The 21,296-nt window shown below is 32.6% G+C and overlaps 3 protein-coding genes across 3 annotated transcripts; 1 reads left to right on the forward strand and 2 right to left on the reverse strand.

Moving 5' to 3' along the window:
* Positions 1-561: 561 nt before the first annotated feature.
* Positions 562-6,097, forward strand: LOC120068562 (protein REVEILLE 6-like). The gene is made up of 8 exons (XM_039020378.2): positions 562-891; positions 1,676-1,733; positions 2,243-2,366; positions 2,478-2,645; positions 2,931-3,035; positions 3,781-3,890; positions 4,071-4,130; positions 5,447-6,097. Exons 1-8 carry the CDS (start codon positions 689-691, stop codon positions 5,552-5,554), a joined length of 936 nt encoding a protein of 311 aa, XP_038876306.1. The 5' UTR covers positions 562-688; the 3' UTR covers positions 5,555-6,097.
* A 1,361-nt stretch (positions 6,098-7,458) lies between these two features.
* Positions 7,459-10,660, reverse strand: LOC120092673 (putative polygalacturonase). The gene is made up of 6 exons (XM_039050821.2): positions 10,383-10,660; positions 9,702-10,040; positions 8,875-8,995; positions 8,613-8,787; positions 8,370-8,440; positions 7,459-8,286 (listed from the first exon to the last, which is right to left on the reverse strand). The coding sequence occupies exons 1-6, from the start codon at positions 10,413-10,415 to the stop codon at positions 7,583-7,585; spliced, it is 1,443 nt and encodes a 480-aa protein (XP_038906749.1). The 5' UTR covers positions 10,416-10,660; the 3' UTR covers positions 7,459-7,582.
* Positions 10,661-17,972: 7,312 nt separating this feature from the next.
* Positions 17,973-19,605, reverse strand: MIND (septum site-determining protein (MIND)). Its single transcript, XM_039020310.2, has one exon. It carries the CDS (start codon positions 19,481-19,483, stop codon positions 18,506-18,508), a length of 978 nt encoding a protein of 325 aa, XP_038876238.1. The 5' UTR covers positions 19,484-19,605; the 3' UTR covers positions 17,973-18,505.
* Between the last annotated feature and the right edge of the window lie 1,691 nt (positions 19,606-21,296).

Here is a 21,296-nt window from a genome sequence, read left to right on the forward strand (position 1 = left end):
TATATAACCTCTTTTAATATATAAAAATTACATATTTACAAGTTTTAAACAACACTACTCATTAAAAAAACTTTAAAATCTTGTATTTGTCTTTAAAACTACAACAATTATTGTATAAAATTTAGACGTTAATTAATCTATCTTTATTATAAAAAGGAGTCGAACTCAATAGTAATTAAAATATAATCCACTTCTTTAAAGTCGAAGATTCGATCATTCATACTTCAGAATTATTAGACTAGTTTGTCGCCCATTTCCCTTCGAACTAGTTGTTTTCTTTCGCCTGATTTTTCCATTGATGGAGTGTTGATGCAAGAAGGCGAATAATAATAAAAAAAAAAAATCTATGTAAAAAAAGATTAAATTAGGTTTAAAAAATATCCTTCTATATATGTATGTATTTTTAAATGTTACTTAAAGAAAATTTTTGTAAGTAATTCATGAATTAAAACTTAATGGGTGACGTTTCGAGCACTAATTGGTTGTTTTGAATGAACCTAACTTAAAGTAATCGTAGAGGATAAGAACTCAAGTTTTATCTATAAATTCTGAAACCGCCCATGGAATAGCCGCATTTTATTTTTCTTCTCACTATCGTTCTATCGACACACTTCTGTTTTTCCATTTCTTCTTCTTCGTAAAAACCTCAACCTCTTTCCCTTCTATTGCTTCGTCTTCTTCTTTATCTATGGTGTCTAACAACCCGAATCCCTCGGAGGGGTTCTACTTAGATCCATCGGGAATGGCGTTGCCGGGGTTGGGACCGTTTGCCACAACCATGGCAGCGTCCGAAGATATGTCCAAGAAGATTCGTAAGCCTTACACAATTACCAAGTCTAGAGAGAGCTGGACGGAGCCCGAGCATGACAAGTTCCTTGAAGCCCTTCAGCTGTACGTTTTTCGTCTTTGTTTCATTCAATTCTAATTGGGTTCTCTCTTGTTTAGGGTTTTTTAATTTCGTCGTTGTTTCTCTTCGCTGGATTTCGGCTTGTGATTTTTATTCGCTAGTTGGAGCTTGGTGACTAATGAAATGTTGAGAATGTGGGGAATTGGAGGCTAATTTTGGGTTTTAGTGATTGAATTTGTGGTGGGGGGGTTGTGATTGAGTGGTAGGTGTGGGATATTAGGTATGGGTGGTTGATGGAAAAATTTTGGGAGCTGTGATTTCTATTGAAGCGGAAATGATGGGGGGTTTGAGTAGGGTTTTGATGGGGCGAAAAGGTTTGGGGCTTCATCTGGTTTTTGGAAATTGTTTGAAAAATTCTTTAATTAGATGTTTTTGGAATCCACCACTTGGTTTATGACTGTTCTTAATAAGCTTAACTGCTTCCGCTATACTTGGAAATAATATGTTCCCTGCTCCAACATGTAGGACTTATAATTGATCAACTGTGGATAGTTAATGGAGTTGTTATTAGGCACAAGAAAATGTGGAAAAGCAATAGATAATGGGTTTGAGGGTTGTTAATGGAGGAGAAGTTAATTTGTGACTTTAAATTCTCTACTTCAGATGTAAGGACTAAAATATTACGTATGGTTTGTCCATGTAAAAGTTGGAAAAAGAGAATCCGGGTGGGTGGGGAGCTTAATTGTGGTTACTACTTGCTGTTTTTAAGCTTTTCTAGACATGTGCCTTAATTACGATTCTCTATTATTTTTGTCAACATATATCCAGTTTTGATCGTGACTGGAAGAAAATTGAAGCTTTTGTTGGATCAAAAACTGTTATACAGGTAATTGATGCCAAATCCCTGTTATTTGCAACTTACTTTCTTTGGGAGTGTTGAGCGAACTCTTCTGAACTATAGTGGTGAATTCAAAGTTTTATATTAGAAAAACTGGACTTCTTGTTGACTCAATTAACAATTTTGTCAATCGGGAAAATTCCTTAAGAGAAACCTCATTTACTTTGGATAATCCGGCAAGTCCTTTTACTTCTTCGTCAACATTTGTTAACATCATATTCCATAATACACCTTGTATATTATTTAAAAAAACACTCACAGCCTGAAAACTAAGCATATAGACCATGGACAATCCAATTATAATCTTCTAAGCAATTAATTTTTAATAGGTTAACTTCTGGGTCCAATTTTTCCAATTACATCAATTTAAGAGTTTAATGTTTATAATTAAAATTTCATGGGTGCATAACAATCATGATGTTCAAGGAGGTGTGTGCAATTTTTTGTGTACATTTTAATCTATGAATGACAAACGAAGAGAATGATATCCCCCACAGATACGTAGTCATGCACAGAAGTACTTCTTAAAAGTTCAAAAAACTGGAGGTGGTGAGCATTTGCCTCCTCCACGACCTAAAAGGAAGGCTGCTCATCCATATCCTCAGAAGGCATCAAAAAATGGTTAGTTCCCCCCACCCGCCTACCTCCCTTCAATATGTTCAATATGCTAGGTATCACTATATTATATTGTTCTAACAGTGGCTCACAAATCTCATTTGTGCTTTTTGTCAGTTGCCATGCCTTCTCAAGTGCCAGGGTCATTGCAGTCAACGTCTCCTCCAGTTGAACCCGGATACACTATAAGGCCAGATTCATCTTCAATACTTACATGTCCAGCACCAGGTGGAGCTGTACCTTCCTGGACAGTGAACTCTGTCCAGCCGCTCAATTCAACTCAAGGTATCAATGGCTAAATATTAGATGCATTGAAATCATAATTTTTTCATAACTTCATACAGCATGAGTTAGTCACTCTGGATAAGGTGTATGTGATTAGATGCCTTAGAAACCTACCATGATGTTGTCTGTGTTACCTTGCATGAAAATTTTGGAAGGATAGCATATGAGGGTGTCTAGGTTCAGGCGGTATGAAGAAGTTCTTTGTGTCTCTAGTGTCTACCGTTATGGATTTATATTTAATGTTTATACATGTAACGTTTTTGTTTGGTTTATACGTGCATGCAGTGCCAACACCAGCAAATAATTGTTGCAGTAGTACTGAAAGCCCTTCAAAAGCACGCCCTCTTGTTGAAACAATTGATCAAGGAAGTAATAATCATTCTCTTAGAGGTGATTCACTCTCATTTATTTGCATGTACTTCAAATTATTCTTTGAACTATTCAATATAAAAACGTGGATGTATATCCTTTCCAGTTAAGTTATGGAGTTCGTCAATTAGTTTGAAGTTGTCAATTGCTACTCTTCATGGAAGAAGGATACTAATACATGAAATTTTGGAATCAGAAATCTGGAATGTATCAGCCAATTATTAACATATCCATGCATGTTTTTAGAAGCATGGTGTTAATGATGCATGGTCCGGAGAATAGATGTAATCCTTTGTATATACTCACACCCGAGTACTTTTTCTTAATTAAGATAATGTATCATTTGTGTTATATAGTAGATTTTCTTTGAATGATTTAAGATCTTGATCAGGGTTTGTCTTACAGAACAGTGTACAATTTCAATGCCCACAACAGAGAATTTTGTTGAAACAAATTCTGATCTTCGCCCATTTTCTTGAAAAACTGCGATTATTATGGGCATGTAATTGGCACTTGTAATATCATTAGTAGAAAAAAAAAAAGGAAACAACCCGACTTTTCCTCGGAACATGGAAGTTGGACAATAGTGAACTCTTGTATTATTGTTTTATATCACTATTTTATATATATTTGTTGTTTTGGGGGGGGGGGGGGGGGGGGGCCCCCCCCCCCAAGGCTTTTTTTAATGATTGAAGTGAATCTTCGATCCTTATTTCTTGTGTATTATTGTTTTCCTTGATACTTAAATGCCTTTTTTGTTGTGCAGTTTTGCCAGATTTCTCACAGGTTTACAGATTCATTGGCAGTGTCTTTGACCCGAACGTGTCAGGTCATCTGCAAAAGTTGAAGAGGATGGACCCAATTGATGTTGAAACTGTATGATTTACACTACCTTTCCTCTCTACTTTTTTTAACATTATTGCTTCGTAATATTTGTGGTGAATTTATTTTTCATTCCCTTTTTTGTAAGAAAACTTCAGCGCAGCTGTATTTTAAAAATATATTATATACAATATGCATGGTTTTGACCAAACGATATTAATCTCAACCATGTAGGTTCTGCTGTTGATGAGAAACTTATCCATCAATTTGATCAGTCCTGACTTTGAGGATCATGTGAGTACCAATTATTCTTTGTAGTTGTTTAACCTTTCTTTTTTGTGCTTGAGGGTCATATCTAGGCTGCAAGCTGTGGACATTCTAGTTGGGTTTCAACCGGACTAGAATGTTGGGCACTTGAATTAGGATGTTACCATTTCATCTTTCTTTCAATCAGATGCTGGGATACAGTTACAGAACACAAAGCATCTCTTTTACGGTTTTCCATTCAACAGCATAGAGTACTTCTTTTATAAGCAAGATTCTGGGACCATATGTCCTAGTAACTGTGTAGAGAAAGGAAAACCGTTGTCTCTCATACGGAGAGGAAGAATAATTTTTACCTGTTTCTGCTAAATCTTTCCATTATCAATGCCTTGTGCGCTTTGGTTTGCATTAACCCTAGAAATATTTAAACGAGAAGCAGTTTTGATAACATATTAAGGACTGTTTGGCAATGGAAAATCATTTTCCCATTAGAGTGAGATCACTTACTCCTTGGTTTGCGTTTTTCTTTCAAATATTTAAATTAGAAACACAAACAGTTCTTTTGTCAGACATAAAACTTGGGAGGCTGTTTGGTTGGGGACGGGTCTTGAAGACTGGATTTATGGGAAGTGTGTATGAGAAATGTGACTGGATGACCTCTGGATGTTAAAATTAATTGGGTGGTTGGGGACAGTTCCTGGTCATGTTTTGGGATTAGGCCACCCAAATTGAGAACCATTCTGAATAATTTGGTTTGATTCGACTTTTTTTTTTTTTTTCTTCAACTTTCTCCCCTTTTATTTAGTTAATAACTTCTGTCGGAGACGTTGGGATATCTAGTTACCTATTACTAGGAACCAGAACAGGACAACAAAATCATTCTCCCCCGTGGAAGATTCTTATTTTCATTCTCATCTAATGTAAAGCATGATGGTTAAGAAGTTTACTCCTAGATTGAAAACATTATTCTTTTGCCCGTTTATGTGGAGAATATCATTCTTATTCTCGTCCACTGGTCCTTGTGTACTCCACATCACCGTATTGTTTTACATTTACTTTGTCTTTAGACTTTATTATTAATATTGAATCCTCAGACATCATTGCTGAAATATCATTTTTGCTTCCGTTCTAAAACTGAGATACTTTGTCATTTTCATAAAATTCTGATTTCTCCATCTCAACCCTTTTATGATAAACTATAAAAAGGGACAACGATTGGCTTCTTCCTTATTAGTTCTCATCATTGTCAATGTCATTTTAGTGCAAGGTATTCATTAGTCTAAAACATGATGAAACATATTGGCATTTAGCGATATTAACCTTCTTACTTGCTTTTCCCTTTGCAGAAGAAGTTGCTTTCATCCTATGAGATTGATTCGGGGCTGATTCGGCATGGTGATATCGATAAGCCCATCTATATCGATGATCATAAACCCAATTTGGTATCCAACTAGTCGCCACGTGAGTAGATGATGAACAGCATACTGTTATTCATGGGTGGACCTTGAACAACACAACACAAAATGCTGACCCCGATGCTAAGAATAAGCAGGGTGACCCGAAAAAACAGAGAACATGCCGAGTATGTATGCAATATTGTTGGGTCGCTTGCATTATATATATAGATTTTTTAATGTGGTCTGTTATTTTGATGCATCTTATGTATATAACATAACCACCAAAACGTGTCCTGGCCTTTGTTTGTATAGATGGAGAGCCCTTGAAATAGTGCTGTATAGCCCTTATTAGGTAGGGAAGCCCTGTATTCAAGTTTTGGCAGTTTATTTGCGGTTTTGTAAAAACTAAGCAATGCTTTCTTTTTTCTTTGTTTTGTTTTTTTTTGTTTTTCTTTACCTGAGTTGAAGAAAATACCCAAAATGGTCATTGCCTATTTGACTGTACCAAGGTTATTAACCCAACTCATTTTTACATATGATGGGTAATGTTAGAAGTTCCTATCAATGTTTTTATGCAGCAATTGACATTTTTGCCAAAAATATATATGTTTTATATATGATTTAGTTTTTAATGATGTTTTATTAATTTGTCTTTCTTCATCGTCGCTAAATGTTAGAATTAGTTTACAAAATGATGGAATGTCACATATACACTATTGATTGGGTTGATTATTATTTGATGGAATGTTTATCGACTTATTGGTATGTCTTAAAATTATTCCTTTCATGAACTTTTGGAGTCTATTCAACGGACAAAAACAGTGGAAGTTGGTAGTTGTACGTATTCAGGGGTCGAAGTTTTGTGTTCAATCATAACTTGTTATGTGGTAGTTATGTGGTGAACTTCTGATGGTTGTATTCAAGTAAATAAGTAGAATTTTAGCAAGCCAACCTAACTGTATTAAGTGATACAAACCATCACACTTAACTGTTAGAATTACTTTCAATTAGAAAATTAATTTGGAAAAAGTTTTTATATCCTACATTTATAATAAGTTTAATAATATACGCTTATATGTTAAGAGGAATTTAATTATATTAAGATTAAATAAGACGTGTTCATTACTTGAAAAGAAAAGGAATAAAGTTCTACTAGTAATTACTTAATTTCTTCCTTGGTTATTTAATTTTTATTAAAGGTTTAAAAATCCATTTAAGTTATGAGAATTACAAAAATAGTTCTTAAAATTATGATTTTGTGTTTGGAATTTTAAATTATTGTACAAATACATTATTATCTTATTTAGAGAAAATAGACATAATTTAGAAAAATAAAAAATAAAAAATTTATGTGGAACGAGATCAGAATTCTTTCTTTTCATAGTCTGACCAAAATAAGATGACTTTCGAAGTTCTAAACATATTTGGCACATGAGACTACAAAGAATGCTTTGCCAAATTCAGATGAGTAAATGCCATCTCCAACCATTTAAAGGAAATGGTCGAAGGGAGGGGAAAGGAAACACTCTTGAAGATTAAAATCGAATTTCTTTTTCATAAGAAACGGAGAAGGCCGAAGATGGCCTGCGGGACACCTTTTTTTCTATCGCAGTGGCATGATCGTCGAGCCCTCTCCTCCGGCCCCGGCCTTGGCCTATTAGCTACTGTAGTTTCGGACTTTATTTGTTCTTTCTCATAATATGGTACATAATTATTGATTGATTGTAATTATCTATTTTTTAAGATTAAATTACTCATTTAATTTCTCAACTTCTAATTTTATTTTTGGATTTTTAAACTTTTAAAATTATAAATTTAGTTCTCAACTTTTGAAATGCTTCATCACATTAGAATTTATTAGGTATAATAAAATTATTTGATTCATTTTTTTCCCTACAATATATATTTTGAAATATGTAGTTCCTATTTTCAATCAATTTTTGTACTTGTTGAAAAGAAGATGGAGAATAGAATATCTTTTTAAAATTACTGAATAGAAAAGGTTCATGTTATTTTTGGTTGGACAAATTAAAGACCAAGTTACAATTTATTCCACTGAAGAGAACAAAAATTCGAAGGCTTCACTTAAGAGGCAGGATTTTGAACGAAGCAAGTCTTCAATTGAACCTTTTCAATCGGCAGCTCATCCTCAGGAAAGTAACATCCACCGCTTTTCGCTGCCTTCGCCAGCGGAGCACACGGCGGCGGCATCACATCGCTACTGAATCCCTCAACGTCCGTACAGTTCCATTGCAACTTCTTAGGCTTCGCCGTCAGCCCAATCTTCACATTCGATATACAAATATCGGTAAACGGATCTCCCGATATCCCTTCCAATCTCGCCGAGTAAGTAACGTTCTCCGCCACCACGTCTCTGTAATTAATGTTCGTAATTTCAGGCACCGCCGTCGGATCGAACTTGTCATCCGGATGCGATTTGTAGTTTCCAGTCATCCAGAAAACATATTTCATCGTTGATAGATACATTCCTCTGACGAAAATATCCTTCACGAAACCGCCTCGTCCGCGTGCGGTTTTGATTCTCACGGCGGACTGCGTGTTGATTCCGGTGACGTTTTCGATCCTAACGTTGCGGATGCCGCCGGACATCTCGCTGCCGAGGGCGATGCCAGCGGAATCCGGGGAGATGCAGGTGAGGCGACGAATGACGAGATCTTCAGTCGGCATTCCGAATTTGATACCGTATTGGTCCCATCCGCTCTTGACGGCGATACAATCATCGCCAGAGACGATGAAACAGTCTTCAATTCGAGTATTGGAGCAGGAATCTGTGAAATTGAATGAAGAATTAGAGAGAGGGAATGAAGACGAAGAAAAGCCCTAATGTTTTGAAGGTTATGAAGAAAGAAACCTGGATCGATTCCGTCGGTGTTGGGAGAGTCGATCGGAGCAAGAATGGTGAGCCCTCGGATAATTACATTTCTGCATTTTTCACCAAAACTTAAATTTAGGAAAACAAAAACACTTGTAGCGTCATTTTTAAAATTTTTAATTTTATTTTTAGTATATTAGAAAAAAAGGAAAGAAAGGATTAAAATTTAGTGTATGGGGGAGTTGAGATCAAGTGCGGATGAGGATAGGGAAATACACAAACCTGCTGTAGATCGGATGGACAAACCACGAGGGAGAGTTGACCAAAGTGAGATCAGAGATTTGGATTTGGTCAGAGTACATCATCTCAATCAGGTACGGTCGTGTTACGTTAAGCTCGTCCTTGTGGAACTTGTCCCACCAATAAGATCCTTGCCCATCTATCGTACCGTTGTTACCTACACCACGTCTCACCTAACTTTTACGATTTTTTTAAAAAATTTATTACATTTTTAAATTATAGGAAAAAACAGAGAAGTAATCACCTGTGATGACAACATCGGTGAGATTGGTTCCAAAAATGAGGCTGCTGTATCTTCCACCAGGAGCATCTCTTCCCCTCCCATAAGATGGGAGAACTGCGACAAGTGGCCATTCTGATTCATCCTGCACCGTTCGATCATGCAACTTCATCAACTGTCAATACTCTCACTCGCGCCGAATCACTACCCCCCCAATTTAATCAAAACCTTAATACCCATTTTGACTTATACTTCTTTTTTCCAAAATTAAAACTCATTTTAGGTAAAATTCAATTCGACTCCAAAGTCAATAAATACCTACCCTTTTTATTTATTTATTATTTTAATTTCCATGTTCGTTTGTACCTAATTTTTTTTTTTTTTTTTAAAAATCCCAATAGCATTAGATATAAACAATAATTATTTTTTTTTATATATAAATTGTTTAAAAATAATGAATACTAAACTGAAACAAAGACTAGATCATTTTCTGTACTAAACTAACTGCAATTCCTTATTATTGAATCATTTTTACAAAGTTATTTAAAAATTCCATATTTGTTTTTCCACTTTTTGAATGTTCCAAAAACGCCTTTTGAGTCAATTCTAACAACACAAAAGTCATCAAAACTATAAACTGAAATGCTTCAAATATTGTTAAAACTAAAATAATAATAGAACAATAGTAAAGATTTAATCTCAAAATCAAAATATTATAAATAAAAAATAAAGACCCATATTTACACAATATTTCATTTTTTTTTAGAAAAACCCCACATGTGACGTTACATTTCCATATATACATATAAAATAAATGCATTCTATATATATATATAGTTTTAGGGTCAAACCTGAGAAGCAAGAATTGTAGCATATTTATGGACAAAAAGTGTGAAATGGCTGGTCAGATTAAAACTTCCGGTCAGCCACTTTCCCGGCGGTACAATCAGTTGAGCACCGCCGTCCGCCGCCAGTGGGCTAAGATGCTCGATCGCTTGCCGAAATGCATGAGTATTTGAAGTAACTCCGTCACCGACGCCGCCGAAGTCTGTCAGCACTGCCGTGTGTTTCCGGCAACTGATCGCCGGAACTTCTAAATAATTTGTAGTCGGGCACGGCTTTTTGCCCTCCACGGTGGCTAAACTCACCAATGCCAGTATAATCACGGCCGAGATTCTGGCCGCCGTAACCTGCCGTAAAAGAAAACTGATGATTCAATTTCTGTTTGTTTCTCGAGAAAATTGGCGAACAAATTACTAGGAAAAAAAAAGGTTGTTGGGTTTATGAATTCCTCTTTTTTATCGGTTACATTTCGAAATTTCTCCAGAAGACAGAAGGAATTAGAAAAAAAACGATCTTTATTGAGAAAATAGAACCAGTGGGGTATTTGAACAAAAACCCACTGATCATTTTCAACAATCAAAATGAAAAATTAGTGAAAAGTAGAAGAACAAGCAAAACCCATTTGATTAATAATTGAAAAAAAAAAAAGAGAACAAAAATGAAAATTCAAAGAGAAATGAAGAAATTACATGGAATTTTGTGGAATTTTTAGGAAGATCCATTGATGAAATAAAAAGAAAAATGAGTTGATGAATTTGTTAAGATTAGGGAGAAAGGAATTTATAGGAGAAATTAGGAATTAAAAATGGAAAATGAAAAAAAGGGGGATGAAAATGGGGTTGTAAATGGAAACGTTGGATTTACATAGAATAAAAGTAAAGGCAAATATAACGTATAAGGAAAGATAAGAGTGGAATGGATTTCAATATGGCATCTTGTTTTATTTTTGTTTTTATCAGTACGTTTCTTTGTTTCTTAGTTTTGGATTTGTTTTATAAACATTTAACTGAATATATATATTTTTTTAATTAATTTTAGCATTTTCGGAGTGAATATTGCATCGGTGGGAATGATATTTAACTCTAAATATATAATGTAAATCCTTTTCTTTCTTTCTTTCTTTCTTTCTTTTTTTTTTTTTTTGAAAATTATTATTATTTAAATTTATGTATTCATTAGGAACTACGAAGTTTACTTAAACTATGTTTAAATATGAACATCTACAATTTACTCTTTTTTAAATTAAGAAAAAAAGAGAGAAGAAGAATAAACTCTACATTTACAATATGGGTTGAAAAAACTTTATTCTTAGTCTTTCTTTTTTATTCTTAAATTTTAAATTTATATCTATTTTGTCTATATTGAATTCTTTTAACTTTCAATTTTGAAATCATGATGAATGGTTGAGTTATTCACTATTTTTTTAAAATTTATTAATTTATTAAACGCATTATTGAAAGCTAAGGATCAGACATCAAATTTGATTTTTTTTTTTTTTTATCTAAATAGATTTTTATTGATTTTTTTAGAAAAACCAAAATTTGAATACGTTAGAAATTTGTTTGGGACAAATTGGATAAATGGACTTTTTGCAATCTAATAAGTCCATAAACTTATTAGACATAAGATTGAATGTTTAAGAATCTATTAGACTGATAAAAATCCTTTAGACCTAAACTTACCAAGTTTAAAACTAAACTTATAATTAACTCTTTTTTTTTTTTCTATTTCTTGTTGGATATCTTAGTTTAGTTTAGTTTAGTGTTTTTTTTTTTTTTTTTGTTATTTTTGTTATTTTGTTTTCTTTTCTTAAGAAGCTTAGTTTTGTATATTGTTAAGTATAATATAACTTATTCATTATTTTTGAAGAGGTTTTTATGATGATAACTACTAAAATTATCACATATTTGAAAGTATAGAAACAGTTAAGTTTACTAAGAAATTTACTGACTTTAGAGAATAGAGAAACCAACAAATCTTCCAGCTATTTCATTTTGTTATGGTGTGCCCCTTACCCTAAAGTGTCTTTCTACTCCTTTTTTACATATGTTCTTGAATTGTTGGTTCATAAATTTAAGTCCATTGTCTGTGCGGATATATTTCAGTTTCCTATTCACTTTGTTCTCTGTGAGAGTTTTCCATTGACAAAATTTTTGGAACGTTTCATCTTTGGACTTAAGTGGATAGATCCATACTCTTCTTGAGTAATCATCCACTATTGATACGAAGTATCTAGCACCTTCAACTAATGGTGTCTTCTCTAGCCCCCACAAGTCAGCATGGACATACTCCATGATACCTCCTGGTGTGTATTTTCCTTTACCAAATGATACTCGAGTTGCTTTACCATAGATGCAGTGTTCACACAACCCTATTGAACCAATGGAAGAAGATCCAAGAAGCCCTTGTCTCTCCAATTCTAATAGTCCTTTCTCACTAATGTGCCCCAGTCTAGCATGCCATAACTCAGTATATTTTTTATCATCATGGTGGGCGACAATTGCTGCCTAGGATGGTTGAACCCTCAAGGATGTACAAACCATTAATTATTTTCCCTTTTAGTTTTACCATAACTCCTTTAATGATCTTCATTATCCCATTCTCTGTTTTGCAAATATATCATGCCTTGTCAAACACCCCAAGGGAGATTAAGCTCATTTTCAGTTTTGGAACATATCTTACCTGGAAGATAGTTCTAATATGGCCATCAAACATTTTCACTTGAATGAAACCAATATCCCCAGTATTTTGCATTCACAGTGGTTGCCTAACAAGATTTTCCTTCATTCAGAGGTTTGAAGTCCTAGAACCATTCTCAGATAGGTGTCATATGGTATAAACACCCTGAATCCAATATCCAGTCAGATGATCCAAAGTTAGATACACATTCTGCAACAATCAAAACTTCAGCTGTCTCGTAGCCTTTAATGATGTTAGCATTGTTGTTTTCTTATCCCTTTTTATTCTCTACTCTTCTTTTGTTCCTCAACTCAATACAGTTTCTCCAGATATGTCCTTCTTTATGGCAGTAAAAGCACTTCCTGCTTTTTCCTTGAGATTTGGATCTCCCTCTATCATTTTCAGATTTTCCCCTACTAGAACTCCCTTTAGATGACTTCTTTTCAGACCTTCCTCTAGTGAAGTGAGCTTCACCGTCTTTGGAACCTGCTTTCTTACATTCTAGATTACGAAATCTTAGAGCATTAATAACAATTTCCATGCCCGAGCTATCTCTACCATATTTAATAGCATTCTTAATCTCATTGTATGATTCAGGCAACCAGTTAAGCAATATGATAGCCTTATTCTCATCATCTAGCTTCTCACCAATATTACTTAAATCAATTATGGTTCTATTAAACTCATCTAGGTTCTATTCTAAGTCTTTTGATGTATCCATTTTAAATTCAAATAACTTTTCCTTAAGGTATAGTTTATTAGTCAGAGACTTCGTAATATAAATCTCATCTAATTTCTTCCATTTTTGCTGTATCCTGCTTATTCACTTGTCGGAGAACATTATCTGCCAGGTACAAGATGATCGTACTGTATATAATCTCTTTCATCTTAGTAAAGTCTTCATCGGTCATGCTCTCAGGTTTGTCATCAGATTCATCTAACGCTTTTACTACTTTCTATTGCACCAACAACGCTCTCATCTTCTTCTTTCAAAGGGAGAAATCCCCTTTTCCATTGAATCTCTCAACCACAAACTTGGTTGTCATTTTCTCAGACAATGAGACAAACAGCAAATAGATTAATACCATAGAACGCTTTGATACCAATTGTTAAGTTTGCTGAGAAGCTTACTAACTTTAGAGAATATTGAAACACAACACAACCAACAAATCTTCTAGCTATTTTTAGTTTAAGAGCAAGGGAAGAGAGAACAAGACACCAACAATTTATAGTGGTTCAACTATAAAAGTCTACATCCACTTTCAGTCACTTTTGTTAGGATTCAGCAGCTCACACAATACAAATGTGGTAGTACCAGCTCATTCAAGTGAAAAACACAGAAGATGAACAGTTTCTTCACTTACCACGACCATTGGACTCTTCTGTCCAGCTTGCAATCTTCTACTCTCTTTGGAAGAAGATAAGGCAGCTATAGCTCGAGGTTCTTCCTCCCATATTGAAGAACTTCAATATCTCTAAACAGAGGATTCAAGCACGATTTTCAAATCTTTGGTAGCTTCAAAAGTAGGTCACCACACTCGTAATTTTTCCTTGCCCTCCAACCCAACCAAAAGCTGAAATATATAGTGTTTTTGAAAGGATCACGAAAAAATAACCTTGGTGAAATGCGCGTTTTTCCACCTGATGGCCAATAATAACCAAATTTGTAATTCTTACTGTGATGTACAACACCTTCCTAACCTTAGCTAACGTCACCTGCTTCTAGAAAGCAATTAACAAAAAGGATGGTTATAAACTAAAGTTTAAGAACTAAATTGTTATTTAAAAAAAAAATATAGGGACGGAAAAGCACTTTTTTAAAAGTACACTAAATATGTATTTTATATATATATATATCCATTAAAAACCAATGGCAATAAAAATAGTTTTAGAAAGGAAAGAAAGATAAAGGGGTGTGATGCAAACCATGTTTTGATATCTAAAATTGGAGCTATCCTTAATCTACACGAAAGGCCAAGCATCCACAATATGAGACAAGTTGATTTATATATATATATATATATATATATTGAAAATTTATAGCCATCGTTTATTCAAATCATTAGGATTTTGCTAAATTAACCAATTATTATCATTATTATTATTATTATTTTAGTCTTTATTCAATATTGCATCAATCGTGCAAGTTATGAAAAACTTTGCCTTTGAAGCTGCACCTACCAATTCATATCCATTACAACTTTTGTTACAAGCCAAAAACCTTGTTAACTTGAAAGAATCTATATTGATTTTTAGACTATTGTTTCTTCAATCTTCTTGTGCCAAATATTTTGATTCTTCATTTTCACATGATCACACAATTACTTGCATTGCAAGATGTGAACAAACTTTGATTATAAGCCAATGTAAACGGATACGTTGTTAGTTCATTGCATACATTATGTAGTATGTAGTCTACGATATCGTTATATGTCTTATCACCAGTATTGAGGATGATAGTTGAGATAAGTTTTTTCGGTACTAGAGTTAGTCAGAAACTAAATCGAATCAATTAGTTTCTTAAAAAAAAGGAAAACCAAACCGATATCCAATAAATAATAAAACTAGTAGTTCGGGTTGTTAACGTTCGGTTTTCAATTTTGGACCTAATTGGACCTTTCCTTTTTGTTTTCCCCTTTCCTTATTTTTATTTTGAATTTGACATTTTATTTTTCTTATTTACATATTAAAATTGAGTTTGTTTCTTTTATGTAAATTGGAATTGGAATTTTGTTTCTTTTTTTCAGATAATAATTTGGCCATTTATTCTGAACAACAAAAATAATTAAAATATCCATCCAACATAATAAAAATGGAATATACAGACCTTTGCTTTGTCTAGGTCGATTTCGACGTTCTATTTTTTATCAATGGCGACCGAACTAAAAAAATAAATAAATAAATCGGATTTTATACAAAACAAATCAACACTATGTTACCTAAATTAATCCATCCTTGAAAAGAATATTTTATACAAAAACAGACACATACATAAATATATAAAATTGATTCCATAAGATATGATGTAACTGGAATAAAACCATGCGATTGCTTTAGGTTAGATTATAAATTTGATTTAAAAAAATTTCTAATAAAAGTAGGAATTTCATTTTAGTAATTTGATAAAGCGTTACAAATAATTTCTATAATGTCATAAATTTGTAACTTTTAAATCATAAAGATTAAATTCTAGATTCTCATAAAAAACTAAATTTGTAATGTGAACTACATAATTTGTTAACCGCGACATAGTTTCATTCCAACCTCATCATATCTTATGGAAGTTGTTGTGGGCTTATTATTGGAAGTGTGTTCTAAGGCAATATACAACTGTTTCCACATGTGGAATTTCATTAGACAATTTTTGAGGAATTTTATTAGTAGTTAGTTTCCTTTCTAAGCTAATTTTTTTAGCTAACATACCCTCCTTTCTAAATAATGCATTAAATGGATTTTATAGATGGATCAATGAATATTTATCTAACAGATATGTCACATCATCATTTAGTTATCTATCTATGTTAATATATTTTTATGTATAAATAATGTATATATATTCTTTTTACTACAAATGTACAAGAATAATTTGACTTTGAAAATAATGACAAAAATTAGGTCACTTAATTGTATGTGAAAATCACTATGTAAATAAATTACATCTCTAGTTGTGATTTAATTGTTCCTTGTACATGAATACAACACTTGGAGGTATAATCTTAGCTAGATGTGTCTTTTTCTTGTTATCTCAAAACAACAACAACAACGATAATAATGGAATATTAAATTTTCGACCTCCAAAAGGATTATGTGACAATTTGGTGGGAATTGATAGTGTCTGAATGAAATCATTCCAACAAGCTTGTCTCATAATTATCAAATATATAAATTCAAAAATCCTCGTCTCCTAATAATCATTGAATACAAAATCAAACTCATTTTGTATCCGCCCCTAAAATACAAACTCCTAACATCCAATTCGAAAATATAATACCTTAACCAATTAAACTATTCTCAAGTTAGCCATAAGTTTATTAAATTGAATGATATATATGGTAATTGGAACCTACCTAATTTGAAGGTAGTGTGAAATGAATAAATAAAATAAGGTGCTTTTATGCATATGGTTGTCTAAAACTTTCTTGAACTCACCCTCAAATAACTTCTCGAAAATAATTAGTTCAACTATTTTATTTTATTTTTCATGACATTGAACTATTGTTCAATTGGCGCACGCTCACAAAAAAAAAAAATAATAATAAATAATTGACCCTTAAAATACTATCATTTCCCTATTTTATGTTTCAAATTTATAATGAACAAAGTAATTACAATGAGTAGCATTGTTAAGGAAAATAACCAAGTGTATAATAGTATTTTAAAAAATTATAAATATTGTGATATAGTCTATCACCAATAGACTTCTACCAAAAATATGATCTATCGCTAAAAAACTATTTAAATTTTGCTATATTTGTAATTTTTTATATTATGTTATATCTATTAATACTGTTAGCCTGATTGCTATATTTGAACTATCCATAATAAGTAACCTAGCCAAGTAAATAATGAATTATTGAACAAGTTTCAGCGAAGTAATATTATAGCAAAAACCATTTGCTTCTTTGAGCTTAAAGAAGCTAACAAACTTATTTGCATAAGCTCCCCTCATCTGTACCTGCAGTTCAAAGGGAGTTCATTGCAATTCAAGCTTAAGACCCAAAACTGAAAATAGAAAGTTCTTCAAAGAATTTCAATCCACAGTTAATATATCCAAGTTTCTTATTTGCCTTCAACTTTTTCAATTTTCTCGGAGCATCCGAAAGAACTTATTCTACTTCAACTTTTCTCTATGAGAAATTTCTACTTAGTTACAAGCACGTATGAGAATGACTTTAAAAGGGTTAAAATCACTTTCCTGCCATTCAGAAATTACTCTAAAACAAGACTTTAACCATTTAAAATTAATTTAGATTTGATTTTACACTTTCAATCAGGAAAGGAAAAGAAAAGAAAAGAGGGAAAAAAAAAAAAAAAAAAAAACTCAACTCAATTTAGCAGCCATATATTACTAACCCAAAATAATAATAATAATAACTATAATAATAATTATTATTATTATTTTAAAAAGAAAGAAAAAGAAAAAAAGAAACCCCAACAGAAACAGTCTTGTCCCGTGATAAAATACCTGCATCTAACTTAGAAACACAACACTCCGTCCATCATTTGTTCAACAATTTAATAAAGTTACCTCAAAGCTTCATAACAATATTTTAACTGAAATTTATGAGTATAGATCTTTGTTGCTTATCGGCTAGCTACTAAGAAGCATGGATGCAGATAATCATACAGTTATAACACAACAAAGACATGATGACACGTCATCTTTTAAAATCTAAGATACGGAAATGGAAAGAGCAAATTCGTTAAAATACATATTTTAAAATATAAATCATTTTTATACAAGAAAGAAATTCAAAGTCAATAAGTTTATGCAATTATATGCTAACAAATGAGTTTGATGTATTTTGCTCTCAAATTTTAATACTTATGTCTTATAACATTAGGTATCTTTTAGTATACTAACAAGGATTCGATACATGTCTAACAAAAGTTAAACCTTTATTGACTTTGTACAACTAACTAACAAGTGTTATACATATCCAAACACTTTTGTGCTTCTTACATCTTAGTTGAACAGACTCAAAACTGTGGATTCTATGGGAAGAGATAACAATTTAAAACCATTACACGATAACATTTTTTAAAATCAACATACCAGGTTATTTCATTCCATCATTTACTCATTAAAAGTGCTCTCGGAGCCAATCAAAGCAATCACAAGAACATAATAGAACCTCAAAACAGATGGTGAAAATTCTCTCCCTAACAAATATAAGCACCAAAACAGGAGTCTAAAACTAATATATTAGATTATCTACCAATGAAATCAAGAGAATTAGGATCACACCAACTATACAGAAGTACTCACCAACGTAGCATCTCCTCTTGAACAAATAGTGGCAGTTGCAGCTGCTCTTCTAACACTACCAAAATCCTTCTACTCCAATTTATACATGGCCCCTTAAGATCAGAGCAGATCTAGACAACCTTTCTCCTAAGAGAATTTGATCTCTTAGCCTCCAAAGAACGAGAAAAAACCTCGTTTCTTCGGCTCCTCCTCCACCATCACGGCCGTCATACTGTCCTGTTCAACAAGCCTCCAAGCTGCCTGCTCAAAGGCCAAACCCGCCAATGTGGGTGGCTTGTTCAAGACCAGAGGGTACCCTCTATTTGTGCTACGAATTACCTCTGAATCCTCAGGAATTACACCCAATAAAGCCAAGCCTAACATCTCTTGTACGTCTAGCACAGACATCATATCCTCCCCTTTGATCATATCGGTTCGAACCCGATTCACCATCATCTTAATGTCTCGAATACCATCACATTCGAGCAATCCTGTCACCCGATCGGCGTCTCTCAAACTCGTGATATCCGGTGTGGTTACAAGAATTGCCTCATTGGCTGGTGTAATGGCGGTAATGAAACCAGCGTCAATTCCAGCGGGACAATCGATAATAATGAAATCAGGACAACCTTCTTGCCTAGCTTTCAACGCATCCACAAGCCAAACCAAGGCTTTCCCACCAAAACCAATCGGCAATTTCGACCTAGGTTTAGAAATACAAAGCAATTCAAAGTTTGACCATCGTTTATCCCTCACTAAAGCTTGGTCCAACCGGCAATCCCCATTAAGAACCTCAACAACCGTGTAATTAACACGATTCTCAAGCCCTAAAAGAAGGTCGAGATTCCGGAGACCAACGTCGGCATCAATGGCTACCACAGAAAAGCCAAGGCGGGCCAAGGAAATGCCGACATTAGCAGTGGTGGTGGTCTTACCAACGCCGCCTTTGCCGGAGGTGATGACGACGACGCGGGGAGTGTCACCGGCGAGCTCGGGCTTCCGATTCCATTGAAGGACGGATTTAACGGGGGTGAAAGAGGGAGATTTGGAAAAGGATTTAGGGTTAGGAATTGGGGAAATTAGGGTTTTGGAATGGAAGGAATTGAAGAAGAACGGATTGGGAAGAAGTTGAAGGCTTCGCATTGCCTTCAAATGTAAGAATTAGGGCAAAACAACAATGAGGAATTTGATCAGTTTGAGAGAAATGAGAAATGGATATTTTGAAGGGGAAGATAGAAAATAGAAAATAGAAAATAGAAAATAGAAAATTAAATAAAATAAATCTTAATTTAGGAGGAAAAAAAACGCGCCAGGTAGGGATCGAACCTACGACTTTCTGATTGGGTAACAGACGCTCTATACACTGAGGCACAGGCGCTTAAATTTCAAAACAAATTAACAATAAATTATTTATCATTTAAGAATAATAAAATTTCGTTCTTTTGTTTTGGTAAAATTAGATTTTTATCCTAAACTTGTTAACTTCTAGACTCTAGCTTCAAATTTTATAAAATTTCACTCTAAATTTTATTAAATTTTGTCATTTTTCCATTTGTTTAATTTTTGCTAACGTTAATCAATGTTTAAAATGTCGATGTCTCAATAAATATCGAGGTCTTAATTTTACGGAAATATGATAAAAATATTGATAAAATTTCGATTTCGATGAATATTTCTGAAAATATTATAAAAAACAAAAAAATCAAAAAATAAACTTAAATTAGCAAATAAATATTTATGATTTTAATCAAGTTTACATGTCTATTATTTATATTATATTTACATTAGTGATATTTTGTTACTTAATTATTACATTTCGTGAATTTTTCTATGATATAATAGAAATATCAATTCACCATTTCACTCTCATATCGATATCAGACCTATGAAAATGTAATAATATCGATGAAAATTTCGACATGTTGATGGAAATTTAATATTGTGATGTTTGAGGAAAAAAAACGGCTAACTTAAAAGAATTATATTTGGACTAATTGTCAAAATGTTAATTATTTTCATTTATTATTTAAAGGGATGTCACATTTGCTTTAAACAAAGGTTTTTACTTAAAAATAAATAAATGAAACTCGACTTTTTGTTAATGGGACCATTTGATTTTTCTTTTTCTTTTTTAAGAAAATTGAAAGAGTTTGCTTTCAAATTCCATAACTTAAAATTAAATTTGACCTGAATGTAAATTTTTTTAATTCATAACTCATAAATTTTCTCAAAAGAAAAAACTTATAAGTGGATTTAAAATTTATTTTGTAGATAATACCATGGATGGATATAATTCGGAAGATTTTTTAATTTACTTCAGTTTAATGGTTCGGTTTGTTTGCTTTTACGTTTTAATATATATATATATATATTTAAAAAAAAATTAAACATTTATTTCAAACTCAATAGCTAATTTTCAATGGAGCGTGAACCATAATCAATTCCCTTAAACTTGTATTACTAAAGTGAATAGCAATCATTAACATATATTCTTTTTCATGAAGTCAAAGATTAAGAAAAATTAAAATACCAAGAGGCCGTTTGATAAGATCTCGTTTAATAACTATTTAATCTTTTTATTTTTTATTTTTAAAAACTTGGTTTTGGTTTTTTGTTCATAAAAAACAAAAATCATTCATGTTTGATAACTATTTTTAGTGTTTTGTTTTTATAAAAAAAAAAAAATAATTGATTTTTTTTTTTTTTTAGTTTTTAAGAAACAAGTATGTTTGTTATCCAATTGAGTCTTTTATTTTTTTCGATTCTGAAAACGTTTTTTTAGCATGTTAAGAATTTTTTTAAAAATTTGTTTTTAAAAATTTCTACCAATTTATTTCATTATCCAATAAACTAAAAGGCCTTGCTCCGATAGAAAAATTTATAGTATTATCATAGTACCATATTCTCTATGTTTACACTATAAACTTGTCTTCACAAATATTTATAGACCTCATAT

This window comes from Benincasa hispida, chromosome 12 (assembly GCF_027475165.1).
Source record: "Benincasa hispida cultivar pf3 chromosome 12, pf3_genome.v1.1, whole genome shotgun sequence".
NCBI classification, from domain to species: Eukaryota; Viridiplantae; Streptophyta; class Magnoliopsida; order Cucurbitales; family Cucurbitaceae; genus Benincasa; species Benincasa hispida.